The sequence below is a fragment of the Pelobates fuscus genome, chromosome 3 (genome assembly GCF_036172605.1).
Source record: "Pelobates fuscus isolate aPelFus1 chromosome 3, aPelFus1.pri, whole genome shotgun sequence".
NCBI lineage: Eukaryota > Metazoa > Chordata > Amphibia > Anura > Pelobatidae > Pelobates > Pelobates fuscus.
This window is the reverse complement of record NC_086319.1, coordinates 7,470,376-7,495,117: the sequence shown is the minus strand read 5'-3', so window position 1 is coordinate 7,495,117 and position 24,742 is coordinate 7,470,376. Positions and strand designations below refer to the sequence as shown.

Here is a 24,742-nt window from a genome sequence, read left to right as displayed (position 1 = left end):
GGCCGTATCCTAGATCAGAATTCGAGGATGTGGATATTACAGGAAGAATCAGCACTGGGGAGCCAACTTCATGAACGATATAACCCCTAAAAGATAATAACGAGCAAAGGGGCTTCTTGCACCATAACAACTTAACTTCAATTATGTTGTTATGGTGCTCGGAGGGTGGATTAACTAAAAGTAAGCTGATCCCAGGAAACCCCTGGAATCATATCTTCAATCCAATTAAGTTCTTATAGTACGTGGAGTATTCCTTTAATTTGCGCTTAGTTAGTCTACTGAGTGCACACCTTCAGGGGATATACGTCATGTTTGTGATGCACCGTGGCAAGTAAAATTGGAGTTATATAAGGAGGACTCAAAATTTTAACTCACCACTAGTCAGTCTGCTAGAAAAAATTTGGAGTATTCAATGAGTTCTCAAGGCGTGAAGATGTGAGAAACTTGTAAGCCCCCACTAGTAGCCCTGGACTTATGATTATAAGCACATGTAAAATACATATCACCAAAAAACAAATAAGAGTCCTGCGTATCCAGTATAGGTGTGCACACCCAGGTGCTGCCACAATTTATTTGAGGACAAAGTTAAAGCAGCAAACGTTTCAGGCAGCAGCCCTTTCTCAATGCTAATGTCCAGGACATTATGATTAGGCATTTTTATTTATTTTATGTATATTTTATTTTATTTTTATTTTTATTTATTTTATGCATACATACATACATACATACATACATACATACATACATACATACATACATACATACATACACACACTCTCTCTCTCTCTCTAAGTAAATGGTCTTCAAGCCCTTAATTCCATTAGTGCAATAATTGTTTCATTATTGCTAGATGGCTTCAATTTGAGAGAGATTAACTTGGAAAAATATAGCTTAAACCTCAAGCTAAGAGTAATATTTACACACAGAGTTCAGTCAATGATTGGAAACAGCTTGCTATCTGAGAAGGTAAGAGGTATGAGTCATTTTTTTTTTAATTTCCTGTTCCTCTTTAGTAGTTCTCTCATTTCCCTTTCCTCCCCCTATGCTGTTGGCATTCATTGTGTGATATGTGTTACAATGGTTTGCATGGTGTTTGCATTTGTAGCAATTCAAATTCAACAAAAGTTGTATGTGAGGAGAAACAGCCCCCACAAAATGAAAAGAAGAAATGTGTTGGGTATGTCCTTGTTTGCAAGGGTCTTAATTATACTTCTATTCAATAAAACAAGAAATAAGTGAGAAATAAGAGACAAGCAGTTAACGACATCTACGGGTACATCAGGCTATGGGAAGGGGAGTCATTACTCTTTTAGGAACCAGGACTAAATATGGCAGGTGTTGAATTGTCACAATAAACCTTAAAACACAAACTGCCGTGGCACACAAGTAGGTTTTTTTCCCCCCTGAATTATTATGTGACTTATGCCCGCTGTGTACCCACTTTAATGTTGCACTGGGGTAGGGGATTATGTAAAAGATAAATAAAATGAAAACCATCAATTTATCTATAGATAATAGTGCATTGGATATCTTCCACATAGAAAAAGTATACTAATACTGAATGAACAAAGCACCAAAAAAGACAAGCTTGCAGAGCACAATTCATATCAAAAAGATGAATACAGTTAAAAGTAGTTTTGTTTTTTTATGTCAGTCTGCGCCGGTAGACCATGCTAGACCTACCTCTCTTCTTGTTGTAGATTATATTCTTGCACAATAGGTCATTGTGACAAAGTACTACGGGTGACCCTAAACTGGAGAGGGTATCCTTCTGCCATGACATCTCAGCCTGTAAGACCTGTGCACTTGGTACATGACGCAGGAACCTGTGGGTTAAACCAGAAGGAACAAAAAAAAATAAAAAAGGTGGTTAACGAAAAAAATGATGGAGAAGAAGCCAAAGGATAGGGTGACAAGATTACAGGGCACTGAACGAGGAAACCTCACCTCTCGTTGATTAACTCGTCTTCAAATTCCGTAGGAATAAGGGAGAAATATTTTCTCATTTTAAACCACATGTTTGACTTGGGGATCCATCCATTGTGTGCATGGATGGCGTGGATTTTAGCGAGTTGCCGCGCAATTAACCTGAAAAGAACATTAACAGTTTTGCTTAGAAATAAAAAAGATGGGATAAAGTATGCAATGTGAGACAGAATGTATTGAATGTTAAAGTATGAAATAGCATTTTCCCTGCCCTTTCCTTGAAGGAATGTGCAGTCAGCAGCCAACAATCAGGCTGCTACATCTGAGAAGATACCGCAGACACTCCCATTCCAGGAGTGATGTTATTGGTCACGTTGGTCGCATCTTGTAAAATAGCAGCTTGTTTCACATGCAGAATGAGCGTGTTTAATACTACATGCCAGCATCTCAGCTCAATCTGTCCGCACAAGCACGCACGCACTAGTAATGGGACGGTGGGAAGATGGCTGGTGTCGGTGCTGCGTTCCTGCAGCATTCCTGGATTAAAAGGAGCTGTAGTCTTTGGCCTTTAAATTAAATATATCGCTACCCTTGTCATCAGCTTTAAAATTTAAAGGTGCCACAACCAATTCAGATCATTGAAGTGTTTATGGTGTCTGTAGTGTTCTGGCGCTGTCCTCCATTTATGAACACTGAATGAGTGTCTCTAGCCACCCACAGCCCCGGCCCCTACTGGAGGTGTGGCTAAGAGAGATTACACACTTCCTTCTAGCCATACCGATTCATACCATAAATAAAATCGCTCAGCACGTAACAGGCTAAAAGCAGGCAGCTGACACTCCCCATCCATTCTCTTCCTCAGGAGTCCAAGCAGCACAGAGGGGATAGGCTGCTGGAAACTCTTGATTAGTATTAAAACATTAAAAATTGTTTAACACTGAATGCAAGGTTATACAGTCTATAACCACTTCAATGAGATGAATCATTTACAGTGCCCCTTTCAAAGAAAAAGGGGAAGAGAACCTTTTTTTTGGACGTCGTGAGAATAGGGATGATCCCTTTTCTGTAGAGTAAAGCAATATCTTTATAAAAAGGGGTGAACCCACGTAATCCAGAGCTCCCACCACAACACATTCTATCCAGGCCTTTATAACATAATTAGAGAGCCATTTTCTGGCACTAATAAACACAAAACATACACAGTGGATGCATGGAAGTGCACCATGAAAATAAATTTAAATAATAATGAAGGAAGAAAATAGCAATGTGTTAAACATATAAAAGGACTGGATTGGACTATTCCAGATTTACCATTACATAAAATAAGTAAAGTAGGTCAGTGGCTGGGTAACTGGTTCCAGCTGATTCCAAGTCCCTTCCATGTAAGTGCACAGTAAAAGTCAGGCAGGAACGGAGAGTAGCGTTCACTGTAAAGCATTGTAATACGCCACAATCTTCTTACTAGCCATTTCCATGTGTAAGCACTGGCTGAATTACAACTATGCATTAATTCCATCACCTTCAGGACTGGGCTGTAAGCTGGGCCAAACACCATTTAAATCCCAGAGAAAACAGACGCGACAACAAGGAAGAAATCCGAGGGTCCTGTGCCCTTTCATTTAAATAAATCATGCATTTTCCACCATTTGTAGAATATGGAGATTCCAGAATGGGGGGTCTGCTTAAAGCTTTGATTTCTAAGAAATCGTTTTGACTGGTCATATGTTATAAGGAGAACTTCTTTCCATTTTTACTGTGAGCTCATTTATAATCTCGCCCTGGGTTAAGACGCGGAATCTCCATTTATAGAATTTCTGACTGTTTAGGATTATGTTGGCAATACTGAAAGTGTGCAATTCACAGTAACAACAGCCCCCAGTATTTTACCCAATACCAGAATACATCCAGGACAAGGAGTATAAAATCCAGAGAAACCGTCATATCAAGTGGAGCATGTTATTAGCTTATTCAGACATTTGTGTGTTTTATTAGAAAAGCACTGAAAAATATCCATCCCTCTAGCCAATGAAGGGGTTAATACTTGTGACCAGAGGTTTCACTTCTCTTTTTGAAGACGAAGAGGCACATTATATTCAGTACGGGTTCATGTTTATATAGAGGTGAAGTTTACAGATCTGCCACCTGTGTTACGGTTTGGCTTTAACAGCAAGGTTGAAAGGTAGACTTCGTATCTCTCATATATAAAGACAGCAATAATAAAACGTGGAAAGTGTACAGACACTCGGCATGCCATGGTTTGGTGGTACACAGTATAAAACCTCTGAGTTTGCCAGGATGCAGAGGGATTTGATTACTCCTATCAGATCCGAGAGCAGTGCATGTTCAGACCACTGCACAACCAGTCAGGTGGCTGCAGTGCCAGTGAAACTGCTCAACAAGTGTGGATACATCAAATACAACATGAAAAGGTGGGTGACACACGCTGTGTAAAATTTGTAGTTAAATGCTTTGTGACTCAGTGCAACATTATAATATATATACATACACACAATATTCACTTTCCTTCTGATTGTAGCTGAAATAAACTGCTAGTTAAAGGTACCTTACGAAGATCTAAGAATTGATTAGTTTTTTTTATGTGAATCCAGGAAAGAACCATTTTGCATCACTCCTATGCTGATATAGTTGAGCCAGTATCATACGTGCTCATAAAAATGTGAGTGGGATGTGATCAAACTTTAAATCCATTGTATCACGTATACTGTATTGACTGTACTACCCTATATAAAAATGTTTCCTTCTGATTGTAGCTGAAAGACAAACACTTATATAGGGTAGTACAGTCAATACAGTATACGTGATACAATGGATTTAAAGTTTGATCACATCCCACTCACATTTTTATGAGCACGTATGATACTGGCTCAAGTATATCAGCATAGGAGTGATGCAAAATGGTTTTCTTTCCTGGATTCACATAAAAAAAAAAAAAAAAAAATCAAAAAACAAATCAATTCTTAGATCTTCGTAAGGTACCTTTTAACTAGCAGTTTCTTTCAGCTACAATCAGAAGGAAAGTGAATATGGTATACAGGGAGTGCAGAATTTTATTAAAGACACGGAGGCTCCTATTATGCATATCTCTTTCTTTATTTCCTCAGCAGCAAAGATAGAGGAATATAAATATTATCAAAAATGAAAGAAAAAACTGTACAGGCATAACGAGTAGCCAATCACATAACAGAGGAAGTAGCTATATAAGTCCTGTGTCTCCCACAATCCCCCTCTTTCTTTGCTGCTTCCTCAGACAGCTAAGTATTTTACTTGAGCTCTCCTACTCATTGCATTTTGTCTACTTGTGATTCATGTTTTGCTTATGCTTGTTTCATTATTGTCGTTTTTATTTATTGTTGATTACTATCTAGTACCTACATCGTTGGTGTATTGGGGGTTTCCCCTAGGGGCTTTGCCCGCCGCCGCGGGCTGTTTTCCCTCATACCGCCCCTGTTGCCGCTTCTCGGCGCTATCTCAGCCGCGTGCCCCCTTTCTCTGTGGACGCGACTGAGTGTGCTCGTTTTCCACTCTCGCGGGCTGCCCACGCGGGTGGGTGCACGCGCCCCTTCCCCCGCCTGGAGCCGGTCCACGGGCACACCCTGACACGTGCGGCGGCCATTTTGGGCGATCATTCGTTTCACCCTGCTGTGCCGGGCGGTCGGTCCCTTCCTACGGGTCCCCTTGCTACACCAACGATCAGGTTTAGCCATTTTTTTCTGTTCTACTGGGTTAATCAACCCATTTTTTTCTAGTATTCAATTTTGCTTCTGTTGTACCTCACTATGCAAGATTGCAAAGATGGGCCTACTGTCCCTTCTGGGGATTTTACGATAGATAACCCCGAGGGCGCTATGGCCTCTCAGGAACTCCAGGCCTTGTTGGAAGCTACTATGGCTTCTTCCCTTGAAAAGGCTATTGCCTCCGCTATGGGGACTGTCTCATCCTCCTTTGCCCAGTCACTTCAGTCTGTGCTCTTGCCTTCTATGGCTGCCCCTAACCCCCTGGGTGCGGGGTCCCCTTCCCCTGCCCTGACTGTGCCGGGTGCCCGTAAGGCGAAGGCAAAGGCTAGACATCTCGGGTCCCACTCCTCGATGCAGGCTTTGCCTGTCATGACTGACACGCCTTTGGCGGTCGCAGATAGCGCGCATCCCACGCGCACAAGAGCCCCTGGCCGGGCTAAAAAGGCTAGATTGTGGAAACGGGCTAGAGCCCTGGATGATGGGTCGGATACCGACCGGAGTGTGGACAATGATTCCGATGTTATGGAATATGACTCCTATGGGGAGGACGGGTCTGGCGAGGATCAACCCCTTACGGGTGTCACCCCTTCGGGGTCCTCTGCCGTCCCCCGTAGAAAAGTGCCTGACCCCGCTGGGGATAATGATAAAGGGCTTTTAGACCCACAGGGGAACCCCCTGTTTGACCCGGACGACCTGCGTCACCCGCGGTCTGCCGAATGGGTCCCTCCGGACCATATCGCCCAGTATGTGGCTAAGAGGATTCGCACACCTCTGTCAAAGGAAGGCCGCAATAAATTGCGTGCCGAATGCCCACGACCCTCCCTCCCTGGCGCTGCCTGTAAGACCCCTGAAGTGGACCCTCAAATTGCCCAATTTCTTAATAAATCTGGGTGGAAGCCTAAAAAGGGTCTTGATCACTCACTAAAAGGGTGCCAGGATAAAATTCTGGATACGCTGGGCCCCCTGTCTAAACTGTACGAGCTCCTCGAGGCAGCCCGTAATGGCGACTCAGTTCTAGATATGGACGTGGCCATCGGGTGGGTCCAGCGAACTATATGCCTTGTGGGGAATGCCAACACGGCTATGTCTTCCGAGAGACGCAAGGCTATTCTCTTGAAAATAGACCCTAAACTGGCTGCTATGACCGTAGCTGAACCTGACTCAGCCGATGAGGGGATGTTGTTCGGCACATCCTTTGTGAAGGACATGGGGTCCTATGTAAAAACCTTTACGGCTATTGACAAGGCGCAAGCTAATATGAAGCGCGTCTTCGCGCCCAAGGTTTTCGGTGGGGCCGGGCGTAGCAGGAACCGTCCTCCCGGCCGTGGTTTCCGTGGCTCATTCAGGGCCAACAGAGGTTCCTTTTTCCCCTCTCGTGGGCTCCAGGACCCGAAAACGCCTCCTTTCTTCCCGGCCAGAGGGAGATCGTGGGGCTCTAGATACCCCCGTGGTGGGTCGTCGGGCAGACGCCCTTATGGTGAGTACCCCTTCTTCCCTTCTCGATCAGGTTCGGGTGGCGGGGAGGCTAGCCTTATTTTACCCAAGGTGGGCAGTTATTACCTCAGATGCTTGGGTTCTGCAATGCGTAAAGGGTTACCAACTAGATTTTGTTTCCCTGCCTGTCCAAACGTATACCCCCAGGGAGTTGTCCCTCCCACGGGAGCAGGACGCGATGATCTCCGCGGAAGTCGCGGAGATGTTCTCAAAGGGCGCCATCGAAGAATTGCCGTTCGCCACTCCAGGCTTTACGAGCAATCTCTTCCTTGTACCCAAGAAAGGGGGCGGTGTCCGCCCAGTGATAAACCTTCGCCCTCTCAACGCCTTCCTACGCTACCAACATTTCCAGATGGAAGGCATCCATTGTCTCAGAGACCTCCTGAGACAGTCGGATTGGATGGCCAAATTGGACCTGAAGGATGCATACTTCACGGTTCCAATAGCGATAGAATCCAGGGACTACTTGCACTTCACCTGGCACGGACGGCGTTGGCGTTTTACATGCCTTCCGTTCGGCCTCTCCTCGGCTCCTTGGTGTTTCACCAAGGTTATGAAGCCGGTGGTGTCGTTCCTCCGTACCCGAGGGGTTCGACTAATTATTTACCTGGACGACATCCTGATCATGTCACAGTCGTTGGAATGCCTGAAGTTGCATTTAGACTGGACGATCAACCTCTTACAGAACCTAGGTTTTCTGGTAAACTGGGACAAGTCGGTCCTGACACCCGCCCAGTCTATGGAGTTCCTGGGGTTCCAGGTGGATTCCGTGCGGCAGTTCCTGTACTTGCCAGAATCCAAGATAAAAGCCATCCAGAAGGAGCTCCGTCAAGCTCTTCGCGCTTCGGACTTGTCAGTCCGGCAGTTGGCGAGGATCATCGGCCTACTGGCCTCCTCCATTCAGGCGATATTCCCAGGCCCCTTACATTACCGGGCTCTCCAACGGCTCAAGGGGTCACACCTACGTTCGGGTCGATCATACGAATCCCGACTTTGTCTGGACGAGGAGTCCAGAGACGAGCTGGTATGGTGGTTAGCACACATGGAAGCCTGGAACGGAAAAGCAATTTTCGGTTCCGTTCCGGACGTGGTCATAGAATCAGATGCCAGCTTGCACGGCTGGGGGGCTCGTTGTGGCGACATCTCCACGGGGGGCAGATGGTCCGACGCAGAGAAGTCGTTACACATCAACTGCCTGGAACTCCTGGCGGGGGCCTTTGCGATTCGCAGCCTTACCCCTGGAAAGGCGAACTGTTGTGTTCTCCTCAAATTGGACAACGTATCGGCAGTCCGATACATAAATCACTTGGGCGGAACCAAGTCCAAAATGTTGGCTCTGCTGGCGAAGGACTTTTGGCAGTTCTGCCTCCTAAACAACGTCTCGGTGACGGCGGAACATATTCCGGGTCTGGACAATTCAGGTGCGGATTGGAACTCCAGACATTTGAGAGACTCGGGAGACTGGCATTTGCACGCCTCGGTCTTCCAAAGCCTAAACAGGCTGTGGGGTCGGTTCGAGATGGATCTGTTCGCATCTCGACTGAACACTCAGTTACCGAGGTTCTTCAGTTGGAGACCGGACCCGGCGGCAGTGGCGACGGATGCCTTTCTTCAAGAATGGCCTCCAGGCCACCTGTATGCCTTTCCCCCATTCAACATGATCGCTCGTACGATCTCAAAGCTGGTTCGTCACGACTGTTGTCTGACCCTGATCACCCCTCTGTGGAGATCACGGCCGTGGTTCCCTCGTCTGATGGAGTTGTCCATAGACTTCCCTCGTCTGTTGCCGAACTTCCAGGACCTCCTTCTGGATCCGGATGGGAACTCGCACGAATTGGTGCTCCAGCACCAATTGCCCCTGGTAGCATGGTTCCTTTCAGGGGACGCTGGCTTGTCCCTGACGTTCCACAGTCGACTCTCTTGCTCCTCGATAACGCCTGGGCTCCGGGCACACGATCAGCTTACCGAGCTGCATGGAAGTCTTGGTCTGATTGGTGCATGGAACGGGCAGTGGATCCCATATCTGCCCCTCTCCATTTGATACTGGGGTTTCTTACAGCCCTGTTCGACTCAGGCAAGGCGTACAGGACTATCAATGTTTTTCGATCGGCCATATCGGCCGGTCATGGTGGGTTGGAAGGTGTACCCATCGGCAAACATCCTTTTGTATGCCGTCTTCTCAAGGGTATTCGCTTCGTCCGTCCGCCTAGGTCGCGGTTTTCGACATTTTGGGACGTCAACATTGTGTTGCGTTTTCTGTCGGATTGGTACCCTAACCAGGACTTGACTCTTAAACAACTATCCTCCAAGATGGTTATGCTGTTTTGCCTGGTCTCTTGTAAGAGAGTCTCCGATGTTAGGGCTCTTGACTGGGGTGCCTTTGTGTTTACGCCGGATGGCGTTACTTTCACCATATCTAGGAGAACTAAGTCGGCGTCCAAATCCTTCGTATATCCTAGATTCCCGTTGTGTCCGGCGCTCTGCCCGGTGGATTGTTTGAAGGCCTATCTAGAGGCTACACGTGCGGTGCGCTCATCTGAACGCCATCCCCTATTCATTTCGTTTAAGGCTCCTCATCGCCCAGTATCGACTCCGACGCTGGCGCGTTGGATTCGTTGGCTTTTATCCCTAGCGGGTATAGACACATCTGTCTTTACGCCTCATTCTGTAAGGGGTGCTATGGCCTCGAAGGCATCCACAGTTGGTTGCCGCCTAGAGGACATCATGCGCGCAGCGGACTGGTCCCGAGAGTCGACCTTCAGAGACTTCTATTTCAGACCAATTGAACACGTCGCATCTCAGGTGATAGCACAGCTTTAAACTTGCATAATAGGAGCCTCCGTGTCTTTAATAAAATTCCTAGATTTTACTAGTAACATGACGTAAAGTCATGATTTTATTAAAGACACGGAGGCGAGTATTATTCCCTCCCACCCTCCCGGTGTGGATTTGGGATTGGAGATGCTTCGATGCAATACGAGTACGTGGGCAATTGGGTCTGTATTGAGTTCATGTTTTTTGTACTGTGTAGTTTTTATCATGCTTGGATGATTTGACAGTTTTATATTGATTTCTAATCATGTATATATATTCTATTTCAGCATCATGTTTCATGTAGATCCCTCACGTTTATGTTTGGTAAGTCTACAGTTTGAGTTTGGAAATTACCATATTTTTCTATCTTTTTTAGCTTGAAGTTCTCGTTTTGTTTCCCGTTTCCTGTTTGGATCAAGTGGGACATCGTTTATCTTACCTGGTCTTCGGTTGCGCAAGAAAGAGGGGGATTGTGGGAGACACAGGACTTATATAGCTACTTCCTCTGTTATGTGATTGGCTACTCGTTATGCCTGTACAGTTTTTTCTTTCATTTTTGATAATATTTATATTCCTCTATCTTTGCTGCTGAGGAAATAAAGAAAGAGATATGCATAATACTCGCCTCCGTGTCTTTAATAAAATCATGACTTTACGTCATGTTACTAGTAAAATCTAGGAATTATTAGGCAAATGAGTATTTTGACCACATCATGCTCTTTATGCATGTTGTCTTACTCCAAGCGGTATAGGCTCGAAAGCCTACTACCAATTAAGCATATTAGGTGATGTGCATCTCTGTAATGAGAAGGGGTGTGGTCTAATGACATCAACACCCTATATCAGGTGTGCATAATTATTAGGCAACTTCCTTTCCCTTGGCAAAATGGGTCAAAAGAAGGACTTGACAGGCTCAGAAAAGTCAAAAATAGTGAGATATCTTGCAGAGGGATGCAGCACTCTTAAAATTGCAAAGCTTCTGAAGCGTGATCATCGAACAATCAAACGTTTCATTCAAAATAGTCAACAGGGTCACAAGAAGCGTGTGGAGAAACCAAGGCGCAAAATAACTGCCCATGAACTGAGAAAAGTCAAGCGTGCAGCTGCCAAGATGTCCCTTGCCACCAGTTTGGCCATATTTCAGAGCTGCAACATCACTCGAGTGCCCAAAAGCACAAGGTGTGCAATACTCAGAGACATGGCCAAGGTAAGAAAGGCTGAAAGACGACCACCACTGAACAAGACACACAAGCTGAAACGTCAAGACTGGGCCAAGAAATATCTCAAGACTGATTTTTCTAAGGTTTTATGGACTGATGAAATGAGAGTGAGTCTTGATGGGCCAGATGGATGGATTGGTAAAGGGCAGAGAGCTCCAGTCCGACTCAGACGCCAGCAAGGTGGAGGTGGAGTACTGGTTTGGGCTGGTATCATCAAAGATGAGCTTGTGGGGCCTTTTCGGGTTGAGGATGGAGTCAAGCTCAACTCCCAGTCCTACTGCCAGTTTCTGGAAGACACCTTCTTCAAGCAGTGGTACAGGAAGAAGTCTGCATCCTTCAAGAAAAACATGATTTTCATGCAGGACAATGCTCCATCACACGCGTCCAAGTACTCTACAACGTGGCTGGCAAGAAAGGGTATAAAAGAAGAAAATCTAATGACATGGCCTCCTTGTTCACCTGATCTGAACCCCATTGAGAACCTGTGGTCCATCATCAAATGTGAGATTTACAAGGAGGGAAAACAGTACACCTCTCTGAACAGTGTCTGGGAGGCTGTGGTTGCTGCTGCACGCAATGTTGATGGTGAACAGATCAAAACACTGACAGAATCCATGGATGGCAGGCTTTTGAGTGTCCTTGCAAAGAAAGGTGGCTATATTGGTCACTGATTTGTTTTTGAATGTCAGAAATGTATATTTGTGAATGTTGAGATGTTATATTGGTTTCACTGGTAAAAATAAATAATTGAAATGGGTATATATTTGTTTTTTGTTAAGTTGCCTAATAATTATGCACAGTAATAGTCACCTGCACACACAGATATACCCCTAAAATAGCTATAACTAAAAACAAACTAAAAACTACTTCCAAAAATATTCAGCTTTGATATTAATGAGTTTTTTGGGTTCATTGAGAACATGGTTGTTGTTCAATAATAAAATTAATCCTCAAAAATACAACTTGCCTAATAATTCTGCACTCCCTGTATATAGTCCATATATTTGATGTGTTGCACTAAGTCACAAAGCATTTCTTTTTAATTATACATTTTACACAGAGTGAGCCGCTCACCTTTTTGTGTTGTATTAGAAGTATTGTTAAAGGGAAACTACAGTGTTCGGAAAACAAATTTGTTTTCCTGGCACTATAGCTCCCTATAGTTCCCCCCCTTCTGTCACTTACCAGATTCCAAGTCTGATGTCCCTCGCTCCTCCCCTGCCGACGTCCCAGCATAACCTATACATTTAGCATTCCATTTTATAAAGTGAGTGCTAGTGCAGAATAAAGGCCGGTTGGGTAACAAACACTGCGTACCTGTAAATAACAGGATTGCAGACATGCTCTGGATCCAGGGCATCTCCCTGCATGAATTCATAGCACAGGCCGTTATTGAAGGTGCAGTAAAGTTGGGGCGCACAGCCGTGTGATTGAAGCACCCGGAAACTTTTCAATTCTTCTTCGCGGTCGACAAGCAGCTCAGTCTTGTTCCCATAAATTCGCACCAAGACAACGTCTTCCATTTTGTCACCAACATAGCAACCGATAAGCTTATTTGTAATTCCATCTGTGAAAACCTGAGAAGACAAACAGATGTCACGAGTCAGAGTAATCACAAGACAAACACACAAGTAGTAGAACGTGAAAGATTTCCTAACGCAAAGGAGAGTTTAGATGAAGAATGAAAAAAAACTGCATACAACTATTTCAGCATACACCACCTTCCCAGGAATCCAGAACACCACTCCCACAGCTCCAAACCAAGCAATAAATGCTACTGACATTATTCTAGACGTTACACTTCATTGTGCTATTGCCTGGGATACGGTAGCTGGGGGAAGCCAACATGGGATGCTAGGTGCCTCCAGTACAGGGCTCTACAACCCATAAACTGGGATTGATGCATGAAACAGTCCGGAAGTAGAGCAAGCTCCATGGAAACAAAGATATTGTTCCTATGGCCTGTTCTACAATTGCTCAATATACAGATCTCCAATCCCCCCTTGAAGTGATTGTGTAAAATACTTTTATTTGAAACACTTACTAGCAGTAAAATATGTTAATATCCAAAAGCCAGTGCATTAAAAGGAACATTGACATCCATGTAATGTGTCAGCTTTGGGTAGGTGTCCACATAATCTACACATTGAAAAGAAAGAACCAGTGGTGAATGTGTACCCAAAAGAGATACTTAACTGGAGGTCAATCCTGCCTCCTCCAAGATGGCCACCAGAAGCAGATTCAAACAGTTAGGCAGCAATTAATCATAGCCCATGGGAATCTTAATAACTGGGCCAAATAGCTGCATAAAAGTACAGTATTGATATACGAATGGGATTATTCAAAGAACAGTCAATTCTGGAGAACGGATAAAGGAATTGCAAAGCTTAGCTCAAAATTGTGAACTAGAGAATTTCTTTGATTATTTTGGCCTAAAATGTACAATCCCCTTGTTTGCTCCCCACAATTATGGGTTGAGCGAATAAATCCCACAAGTGCATTCGATTAAAACAGACCTAGAAATGGCCGCCTCACCTTTATTATAGTAGAATCCTTTTGGCATCCACAAAATAATCTCCAAAATAATAAAGGATGGACAAACTACGCTATCTCAACGGGAAAAAGATCCCAATAATTATCTTCACAACCCTTCATAACAAACACTTTACTCGGAAAGTAAATTCTCAAAAGCTTTGATTACTTACTGTCCCAAATGCGAGGATAAGAATAAGTGCATTTAGATACATAATAACAGTGCCAGGTTCAGCACTTCAGCCAGTCTGAGGGACCAGAAACACTCAGTCTCCCCTTGAAGACCTGCGACAAGGTGACAATTTTACTTACAAGACTCATTATTGCACAGACATTGAAGTATTTAATCTGAGTTTTGCAGATTTTTAAAAAATATATTTGCAAAGCTTTCATTTAAAGAATGCAAGTTCTTTGTTTGTGAGCCTGCAGAAGAATGCCTATACTCCCACCAGCTCAGTCCCAGGGACACGTCCTCGCCATCTGACATTCAACAAGTCAACCTCGGTGCGCAGGGAGAAAGTGTTGCAATCTACATAGAATCCCTCTGCAACCACTGAGATCAGACAGGGACATCCTTTACTGTGCATCAGATAGGAAAAAGAATTCTACAGACAAAATAAATACTGTAAAAAAAAGAATTGAATTAAGAATATCACTGAACACTAGGCATTGTACATGCAAATGAAACTAGCATCCACTAACATTGTAGGGGGGGGGGGAGGGGGGGAGGTTTATAAAAAGGTGATACACGTCAGATATATCTGTTTGTACAGAGATAATTCGGGCGCAGGATATGCAGGTTTATACACCAGGCAAGATTCCTCTTGAGTCCAATTTCTGAACACGTGTGCAGCATTGTCCCTGAGGACAAAGTCCCTAATTCTTTATCACAAAGCATTGAGATGTTACTCATATTGGCGAGAAATGATACAGGTGGTGTATGGAAACGTCGATGACTGTCGTACAAGGCAGAGATCTCTCCCTGAGAAGTCTCCAATTTAAAACGTTTTTACTTCCCTTTTAAAAGAAATCAGTCACCCGAAACTAATCTACAAGGGTTCAGAGAGCATTAAAATCCTGCAACTGCTGGCAAACACGCAGTTGCCGGAATAATATCTACAGTTTATTGCAGAGTTTCCGGCAGGGCTATCATCTCCTAGGAGCCAAACAGACACATTGCTTTTCAAGGTTTCATTGACAGCATGCTGGTGTGTGAATGGGGTGATGTCACTTCCATCCTATACTCCCCAATCAGTGCTGTCAGTAACCATAGGAATCCACAGTGCATGCGCGGTGTTCACTATACATGCAGAGCCAGTAGACTGTCTGTTGGAGATCTCTCCTGGTCTACCTGTCAGTCAACCGTTTCAACACCCAATTATACACCACACAGAGTTCTACTGTTAAGGAACACTTACAAAACAAAACCCTGTGACGAAGCACTGAATATTTCCCAAATACGTAAAATTTGCTCAGAATCTAGTCAGATCACATCACCTCTTTCTCGGTCATAGAAAAAACACTAATACAGGACTCTATTGAAAACTTGCTTCTAAACAGAGCTCACAGTCCGATAATTCCTTTTAGTGTAGAAGGAAGTGGGCAAAGAGCCAAAAGAAGCTTGGATCTCAGAAAGCGAGCACGTGCAAAAACAAACAGAGAAATAGCAGAGCCAGGTCTAGTCTCCAATCTCCCTCTGTACCCAGATCACTTACTATTCATTTTATCATTGATAAAAGCACCAAGCTATTCTGTAGCAAATGACTACACAGAAACCATCATCCATATATTAAACGTGACTTTGCCAGCCCCGAACATATAAGATAAAATCGTCATAAAGACGGCCTTGGAATTTCACTGAAAACATTTCATAAGACAAATCAGGGTCTACTTTATCGTATGGTAAATACCTAACTTGACAAAAGGTGGAGCAACTGCCCTCAAGTTTCAGCAGCCATTGTCTCATTCAACGAGCGATAATATCTGTTATCAGCGAGGGAAGTGTACCTCCCAAATCTGCTATAAAAGGGGAATTTATTAGACCACAGAGCTGACACACACAGTGTGAGATTGAGATATGTTATTTAAAAAACACAGCTAATCAGCAGGGAGGCTCTTTATAACAATCAGACACTGCTAGAAAGCCACGTCTTTGCCAGGTACAGCCATGCAAATCACATAACCAAATAACGTGGAAGGCTGGGATATTTACTGAACAAACATCATCAAGTCCGGGAATAGCTTTCAAAGTGAAAAACATTTTTGGGGTTATTTGCCAATTGTGAGATTTATTAAAGTGGTGTAGAATAATCTGGCCCCTTTTTGTGAATTTTTTTTACTGTCAGGAATTATCAAGTCTGACGATTCTTTTTCACAGTTTTATTTTAATTTATTTTTTTACATTTATTTTTTTCGGTACAGCATTCTATTTATTAAAAGGGACACTATAATCACCAGAACAACTACAGCTTAACGTATGGGATCCAGCTTAACGTACGGGATACAGCTTAGTGAAGTTGTTCTGATGCCTATATAATGTCCCTGCAGGCTATTTGCTGTAAACACAGCCTTTTCAGAGAAAAGGCACGGTTTGCACTGCTGCCTCAGTGGCAGTCACTCAGATGGCCATTAGAGGGTCTTCCTGGGTCAGCGCTGCAGATCGTTCAACCTTCTCCATAGAGATGCATTGTCCACCCTTAGGAAAACATTGGATTGGCTGAGATTGTCAATTCTGATGATCTCAGTCAAAGAGGTGGATCAGGGGCAGAGCAAAAAAACAACAACAACAAAAAAACACATTCACAATATTCCTGTGTAGTGGTAGACACTTCTGGGGGTAAAAAAAACAAAAAAACTGTAGAATATACAAAGAAAAAAAAAGGTGAAAAGGTGACACTTCTCAGACTAGTGTGAAATAACTTTAATAAGCTGGAGAGGCTTGCCTGCAAGCTTACAACCTAAACTCCGTAAAATAGCTCAGTATGAAATCTGGATTTAGGGGGATCGTAAAACTCACTGATTCCATGTTTAAAGTGCTTTCTTGATGAAACCGTGTATTTCAGTCACTCTTCTACAATCTCAATACTATACAGCACAACCCAACAGCATATTAAAATGGTTATGTTTTACCAAAAACCTGTACACTAAGAGTGATGACAAATCATACATCTGAATGAATGTCAAGTATTCTTAGTTTCTTTATTGTATGGCATCAAAATGTAATATTTGCCTAAAAAAAATGTTTTTATGATAAAGCACCATCAGACTTTGTAACACTTTAGTTAGCATTAAAACAGGCTAAAGCTCACTGCACATACCCCTAAAGAAAAAAAAAGGAAACGGAATAAATTGGGGGTGCATTAAACGTTAATAGACTCCCTGAGGAGTACACAGGAAGCAGAGAATGCACTGCGTGGCAAGATGGGAAAAGAGGAGCGCATGCAGGGATATGAAGAAAGAGCTGTGGTCCAGCATGCAAAGTCTCCAGAAAGGCAGATATATGATAAAGCACCATCAGACTTTGTAACACTTTAGTTAGCATTAAAACAGGCTAAACAGGATATAGCACTTATCCTCAATGAACAGTCAGCGTAATTGAAGTCATTCCCAGCTCTGTTGAATAGCCAGTATCCATTCATTGCTAGGAGGCAGGACGCCGGCGATGCGAGGCTCAGCTAGAAAGTAGGGTGCTGCTATTGCACGGGTTAGCTAGAATGCAGAACACTGGCACTGTATAAAAGCAAATAATGTATGATGGTAGCATGAACGTGTATTTTATACGCACTAGCAAAAAAAAAACAAAAAACTGTGATTAGCTTTACAGGGATGGTCTGGAATCTAACCCACCAAATAAGCCAGTGCACTAATCTCATTGGATACGAGGAAGACCGGTTTAGTTTTCGTCGCCATCCTTTTGTGTTCTACAGCAACATTAAAGTACATTTGAGGTTCGTCCATTAAGTATCCAGCCATGTAATATGAAAAATAGACAAAATTGTACATTAGACAAGGACTCCTCAATCCCCTTCAAAGTTGGCACCTTGGGGCCTCACACAGTTCTCCCAGTGTCTCTTCCGCTGTTCAAAACACTCTGCGAAATCCTTTATTGGAATCGCCATGAGCTGCCTCGTCGTATTTACCTGAATCTTCTAGACGGTCTAAAATCTCTTCCCTTTCAAACATTATTTAAGTTTTGGGAAAAGCGAGAGGGTGTGTGGCGCCATATCTGGGTTGTAGGGGGGCTGTGTCACTTTAGTGATTTTATTTGCGCTGCATTCATTGCGTCGTCCCCGAAAGCATTCTGAATCATCCAAACCGTTTCCACAGAGGAATGTTCAAGCTTAAAGGACCACTCTAGTGCCAGGAAAACATACTCGTTTTCCTGGCACTAGAGTGCCCTGAGGGTGCCCCCACCCTCAGGGACCCCCTCCCGCCCGGATCTGGAAAGGGGAAAGGGGTTAAATCTTACCTTTTTCCAGCGCTGGGCGGAGAGCTCTCCTCCTCCGATCCGCCTCTTCTCCTCCCCGTCGGCTGAATGCGCACGCGCGGCAAGAGCTGCACGCGCATTCAGCCGGTCACATAGGAAAGCATTCATAATGCTTTCCTATGGACGCTTGCGTGCTCTCACTGTGATTTTCACAGTGAGAATCACGCAAGCGCCTCTAGTGGCTGTCAGTGAGACAGCCACTAGAGGAAAAAGGGGAAGGCTTAACTAATTGATAAACATAGCAGTTTCTCTGAAACTGCTATGTTTATAAAACAATTAGTTAACCCTAGCTGGACCTGGCACCCAGACCACTTCATTAAGCTGAAGTGGTCTGGGTGCCTAGAGTGGTCCTTTAATGCAAAATTTGAGGCAGATTTTGAATGCAACGACACACAGTACACATGCTCACTAAACGTCATTTTGCGCCCCCACTGACTAGTATAGTTACTTCGTCATTGTTCACGCATGCACATTCCAGTCCACTCTCCATGGCTGCCAGATTACATCCATGTCACACAAACCAGTCTCGTTATATTAACAATGGTTGGATACTTTGTATATTTACTCTGTTAAAACTTGCAGATCCAATAGCAATCCTTATCTTTAAACGAGAAAAGAACAGAGACAGAATCTAATGTGTCAGTGCAAGACTCCTATGTATATTGTGAAGCAAACAGAACACAAGACAGGTTCACTAAAAAGAATTGGAGCAAATGAAAAAAAAAAAAAAAAAAAAAAAATTTTGCTGTTTCAGTTAAATTCTCCAACTGTTATAGGTCACAGCTTGACTATATTAGCATGAGTTTTCCAATGTAGTTTTCAATTCACAACTATTAGTTGTTTAGTGAACAAATGCACAAAACGGCCACGAGATGCCCCAAAAAATTTTGGGGAAGCAAAACAGACTCGTCTTAATTATTAGTTTTGATTAGTGAATAAATTCTACCACGTTTTGATGTTCATTGACTTTAAAGGAAACCATTTAGAGTCAAGAAACTAGTGAGCTCGCTTTAAATACACTCAGCTGCAAGACAGGTCATATGAGCTAGACAAATAAAGTAGGTATCCAGCGATTAGGCAATTGTGTGCAAGACTGACAGGTAAGCAAGTGGCTCTCACTGGACATCTGCAAAACAAAACATGTCTTTAGCTGCAGAAAAACACAGAATTTTTAAATTTGTAGAATTCTAAAGAAAGCACAAGGAACAAATTAGCCAAGCAGTCAGTTTCAGACACCACCACATCGATTAACAATGGTTGGATACTTTACGGACAGACTTCGTGTATTTACCCAGTTAAAACTTGCAGATCCAATAGCAATCCTCATCTTTAAACGAGCATGTGCAGTAACATTTTTCCATACCTACACAAACACTGGGGAGCTGAAATCATCCCTAAAAATAAAACCCCGAACCTGAAACAGGTTTATTTTTAAAGAGTTAATGAAGCATTTTGCAACGGTTTGCTTCTACCTTCGTCCTGCCGGGTGCTGAGCATCTCTCGATGGCGGGTGAATTGCAGAAGCTGGGTGCCAATCTTTCCACTCATTCATTGGCTGAGAGCATCAATGGAGCGTTCTCAGCCAATGAAAGTCTGTGTGTGGAATATACACATAAATTCCATTAACCAGCCCGGAACGCTGATTTCAGTCTGGCAAACGATGCTACAGGAGGTGGATTTACACCTCTGGCAAGAAGCCTAAACATTTGTGTGTGTGGTCATGGTGCTTGGAGTAACCCTTTTAAAGCAACTCAGTCTTTCGGGGGGATGATGACATCACAGCTTGGTGGCTCATGGGAACCGAGGAAGGTAGTTATTTGATTATCTGAAGCGGACCATTTCAATTGAGAGGATCCTCATTAGCTCCTGGAGCTCCACATCAATGCTGTACACTTGCACATCCACCATTTGGATATCTTTGATAGCTTTAATAAAATTCCAATACAGTCATTCAATGTGAGAACCTCAGTAAAAAAAAATTCAGAGCTGCTTTAAGCCAAACAGTGAAAAGCTGAAAAATTGGAAAGTTAGCCAACCCAACTATAATAACCACATATTCGGTATTTTAGACTACATCGTATAATCCAACTTTTATTTCACATTGCAGCATTTAGCAAATAAAACCCATAAAAAGACAAAACTCAGAGGTACTTCTGTGGCGGAGTCAAACTAAAAGCCAGAGAGCCCACAACATCACCAAATTGAAAGTCAGAGAGTCTTGGTCAGAGCATGACGAGACACCCAGGTCGTGGAATCACCACCCTGAAAGCCAAAAACAAGTAGCAATGTAAAGACCCCATTTCCCCTAGAATGTCACCAGATTCACGCACAATACCCCTAGAGCCAATATTTGGGTATCCTGGTAAGTACCCATTACCTGTGTGGTGACTTCCTCAGGCTTCCAGTGGGGTCTGAGCTCCTTGAGCAGGTTCATTGCACCTTCCCGATAGCCAGCTTCCAGCACGGTCAGCTCTAGTCGGGGAACCTCGGGAGATCCAGGGGGGACATGGATATAATTTGCCATCAGAGGGGCCACACAGCGGGAGCCACGGAGCAAGGCACGGGAACACGTAATGAGATAGAATTGGGAGCAAGTCAGACTTGGGAGCAAGTACCTGGCAGTCCTTGGAAAACCTTAGTCAAGGCAGCCTGGGTGGGGGAGAAAGTCAGAACAGTCTAGGGTTAAGGAGGTTTAGGCACTCACTCACTACTGAGGGGGTATCATCCACTTTCTATAATCTGGCAGATACTCAATACAGTCTGTGAGGGGGCACTCAGTGAGTACAGTCTGTGAGGGGGAGGGGGCACTCAGTGAGTACAGTCTGTGAGGGGGAGGGTGCAATCAGTGAGTACAGTCTGTGAGGGGGGGGGACACTCAGTGAGTACAGTCTGTGAGGGGGAGGGGGCACTCAGTGAGTACAGTCTGTGAGGGGGAGGGGGCACTCAGTGAGTACAGTCTGTGAGGGGGAGGGGGCACTCAGTGAGTACAGTCTGTGAGGGGGAGGGGGCACTCAGTGAGTACAGTCTGTGAGGGGGAGGGGGCACTCAGTGAGTACAGTCTGTGAGGGGGAGGGGGCACTCAGTGAGTACAGTCTGTGAGGGGGAGGGGGCACTCAGTGAGTACAGTCTGTGAGGGGGAGGGGGCACTCAGTGAGTACAGTCTGTGAGGGGAAGGGGGCAATCAGTGAGTACAGTCTGTGAGGGGGAGGGGGCACTCAGTGAGTACAGTCTGTGAGGGGGAGAGGGCACTCAGTGAGTACAGTCTGTGAGGGGGACGGGGCACTCAGTGAGTACAGTCTGTGAGGGGGCACTCAGTGAGTACAGTCTGTGAGGGGGAGGGGGCACTCAGTGAGTACAGTCTGTGAGGGGGAGGGGGCACTCAGTGAGTACAGTCTGTGAGGGGGAGGGGGCACTCAGTGAGTACAGTCTGTGAGGGGGAGGGGGCACTCAGTGAGTACAGTCTGTGAGGGGGAGGGGGCACTCAGTGAGTACAGTCTGTGAGGGGGAGGGGGCACTCAGTGAGTACAGTCTGTGAGGGGGCACTCAGTGAGTACAGTCTGTGAGGGGGCACTCAGTGAGTACAGTCTGTGAGGGGGAGGGGGCACTCAGTGAGTACAGTCTGTGAGGGGGCACTCAGTGAGTACAGTCTGTGAGGGGGCACTCAGTGAGTACAGTCTGTGAGGGGGCACTCAGTGAGTACAGTCTGTGAGGGGGCACTCAGTGAGTACAGTCTGTGAGGGGGAGGGGGCACTCAGTGAGTACAGTCTGTGAGGGGGCACTCAGTGAGTACAGTCTGTGAGGGGGAGGGGGCACTCAGTGAGTACAGTCTGTGAGGGGGCACTCAGTGAGTACAGTCTGTGAGGGGGCACTCAGTGAGTACAGTCTGTGAGGGGGCACTCAGTGAGTACAGTCTGTGAGGGGGCACTCAGTGAGTACAGTCTGTGAGGGGGCACTCAGTGAGTACAGTCTGTGAGGGGGCACTCAGTGAGTACAGTCTGTGAGGGGGCACTCAGTGAGTAGAGTTGCCAGGCGGTCGGTCGGTCCCGGTAGGTGCTCGCTGAGGATGATGACAGACAGTCTGAGCTGCAGCTTCTCAGATGGAAAATTCCACTCAGTCCGGCCACGCCCCCCGCCCGTCCACTCACTGGAGTCGCCTGATCACAACGTCACCAAAGGGCGGGGTCACAACGGGGTGTGCCACTCACAGAGACCTGTCACACAGACCGGAAGCTGTCACATACCGGAAGCTGTCACACACCGGAAGCTGTAAGTGAAACCGGAAACTAAGCTTTCATTGGGTGACTACAGGGCTACACTATAATCACTGCACCCTGGGAGTAAATCTAATATTAATATCATTAATCCTCTAACTATCCCAAATATAACCCAAACTGAGCAATGACTGGAGAGAGTGATATCTAATATACAGAGCGCAGGGTTACACTATAATCACTGCACCCTGGGGGTAAATCTAATATTAATATCATTAATCCTCTAACTATCCCAAATATAACCCAAACTGGGCAATGACTGGAGAGAGTGATATCTAATATACAGAGCGCAGGGTTACACTATAATCACCGCACCCTGGGGGTAAATCTAATATTAATATCATTAATCCTCTAACTATCCCAAATATAACCCAAACTGGGCAATGACTGGAGAGAGTGATATCTAATATACAGAGCGCAGGGTTACACTATAATCACTGCACCCTGGGAGTAAATCTAATATTAATATCATTAATCCTCTAACTATCCCAAATATAACCCAAACTGGGCAATGACTGGAGAGAGTGATATCTAATATACAGAGCGCAGGGTTACACTATAATCACCGCACCCTGGGAGTAAATCTAATATTAATATCATTAATCCTCTAACTATCCCAAATATAACCCAAACTGGGCAATGACTGGAGAGAGTGATATCTAATATACAGAGCGCAGGGCTACACTATAATCACCGCACCCTGGGAGTAAATCTAATATTAATATCATTAATCCTCTAACTATCCCAAATATAACCCAAACTGGGCAATGACTGGAGAGAGTGATATCTAATATACAGAGCGCAGGGTTACACTATAATCACTGCACCCTGGGAGTAAATCTAATATTAATATCATTAATCCTCTAACTATCCCAAATATAACCCAAACTGAGCAATGACTGGAGAGAGTGATATCTAATATACAGAGCGCAGGGTTACACTATAATCACTGCACCCTGGGGGTAAATCTAATATTAATATCATTAATCCTCTAACTATCCCAAATATAACCCAAACTGGGCAATGACTGGAGAGAGTGATATCTAATATACAGAGCGCAGGGCTACACTATAATCACCGCACCCTGGGAGTAAATCTAATATTAATATCATTAATCCTCTAACTATCCCAAATATAACCCAAACTGAGCAATGACTGGAGAGAGTGATATCTAATATACAGAGCGCAGGGTTACACTATAATCACTGCACCCTGGGGGTAAATCTAATATTAATATCATTAATCCTCTAACTATCCCAAATATAACCCAAACTGGGCAATGACTGGAGAGAGTGATATCTAATATACAGAGCGCAGGGTTACACTATAATCACTGCACCCTGGGAGTAAATCTAATATTAATATCATTAATCCTCTAACTATCCCAAATATAACCCAAACTGGGCAATGACTGGAGAGAGTGATATCTAATATACAGAGCGCAGGGTTACACTATAATCACCGCACCCTGGGAGTAAATCTAATATTAATATCATTAATCCTCTAACTATCCCAAATATAACCCAAACTGGGCAATGACTGGAGAGAGTGATATCTAATATACAGAGCGCAGGGTTACACTATAATCACCGCACCCTGGGAGTAAATCTAATATTAATATCATTAATCCTCTAACTATCCCAAATATAACCCAAACTGGGCAATGACTGGAGAGAGTGATATCTAATATACAGAGCGCAGGGTTACACTATAATCACCGCACCCTGGGAGTAAATCTAATATTAATATCATTAATCCTCTAACTATCCCAAATATAACCCAAACTGGGCAATGACTGGAGAGAGTGATATCTAATATACAGAGCGCAGGGTTACACTATAATCACTGCACCCTGGGAGTAAATCTAATATTAATATCATTAATCCTCTAACTATCCCAAATATAACCCAAACTGAGCAATGACTGGAGAGAGTGATATCTAATATACAGAGCGCAGGGTTACACTATAATCACTGCACCCTGGGAGTAAATCTAATATTAATATCATTAATCCTCTAACTATCCCAAATATAACCCAAACTGGGCAATGACTGGAGAGAGTGATATCTAATATACAGAGCGCAGGGTTACACTATAATCACTGCAACCTGGGAGTAAATCTAATATTAATATCATTAATCCTCTAACTATCCCAAATATAACCCAAACTGAGCAATGACTGGAGAGAGTGATATCTAATATACAGAGCGCAGGGTTACACTATAATCACCGCACCCTGGGAGT

The 24,742-nt window shown here is 44.2% G+C and overlaps 1 protein-coding gene across 2 annotated transcripts in view; it reads right to left on the bottom strand.

Moving 5' to 3' along the window:
- The window catches only part of ETNK1 (ethanolamine kinase 1), a 44,673-nt gene extending 23,649 nt beyond the window's left edge, over positions 1-21,024 (bottom strand). Inside the window, exons 1-5 of one of the 2 annotated variants that reach the window (XM_063446672.1) lie at positions 20,605-20,680; positions 13,915-14,026; positions 12,527-12,786; positions 1,948-2,088; positions 1,684-1,826 (exon numbers count right to left, since the gene is read on the bottom strand). In XM_063446672.1, coding sequence (XP_063302742.1) covers positions 1,684-1,826; positions 1,948-2,088; positions 12,527-12,786; positions 13,915-13,956 — 586 coding nt within the window. In that variant the 5' untranslated portion in view covers positions 13,957-14,026; positions 20,605-20,680. Of the gene's footprint in view, positions 1-1,683; positions 1,827-1,947; positions 2,089-12,526; positions 12,787-13,914; positions 14,027-20,604 lie in introns of both variants that reach the window. The other variant, XM_063446671.1, reaches the window with a different exon arrangement.
- Positions 21,025-24,742: the final 3,718 nt, after the last annotated feature.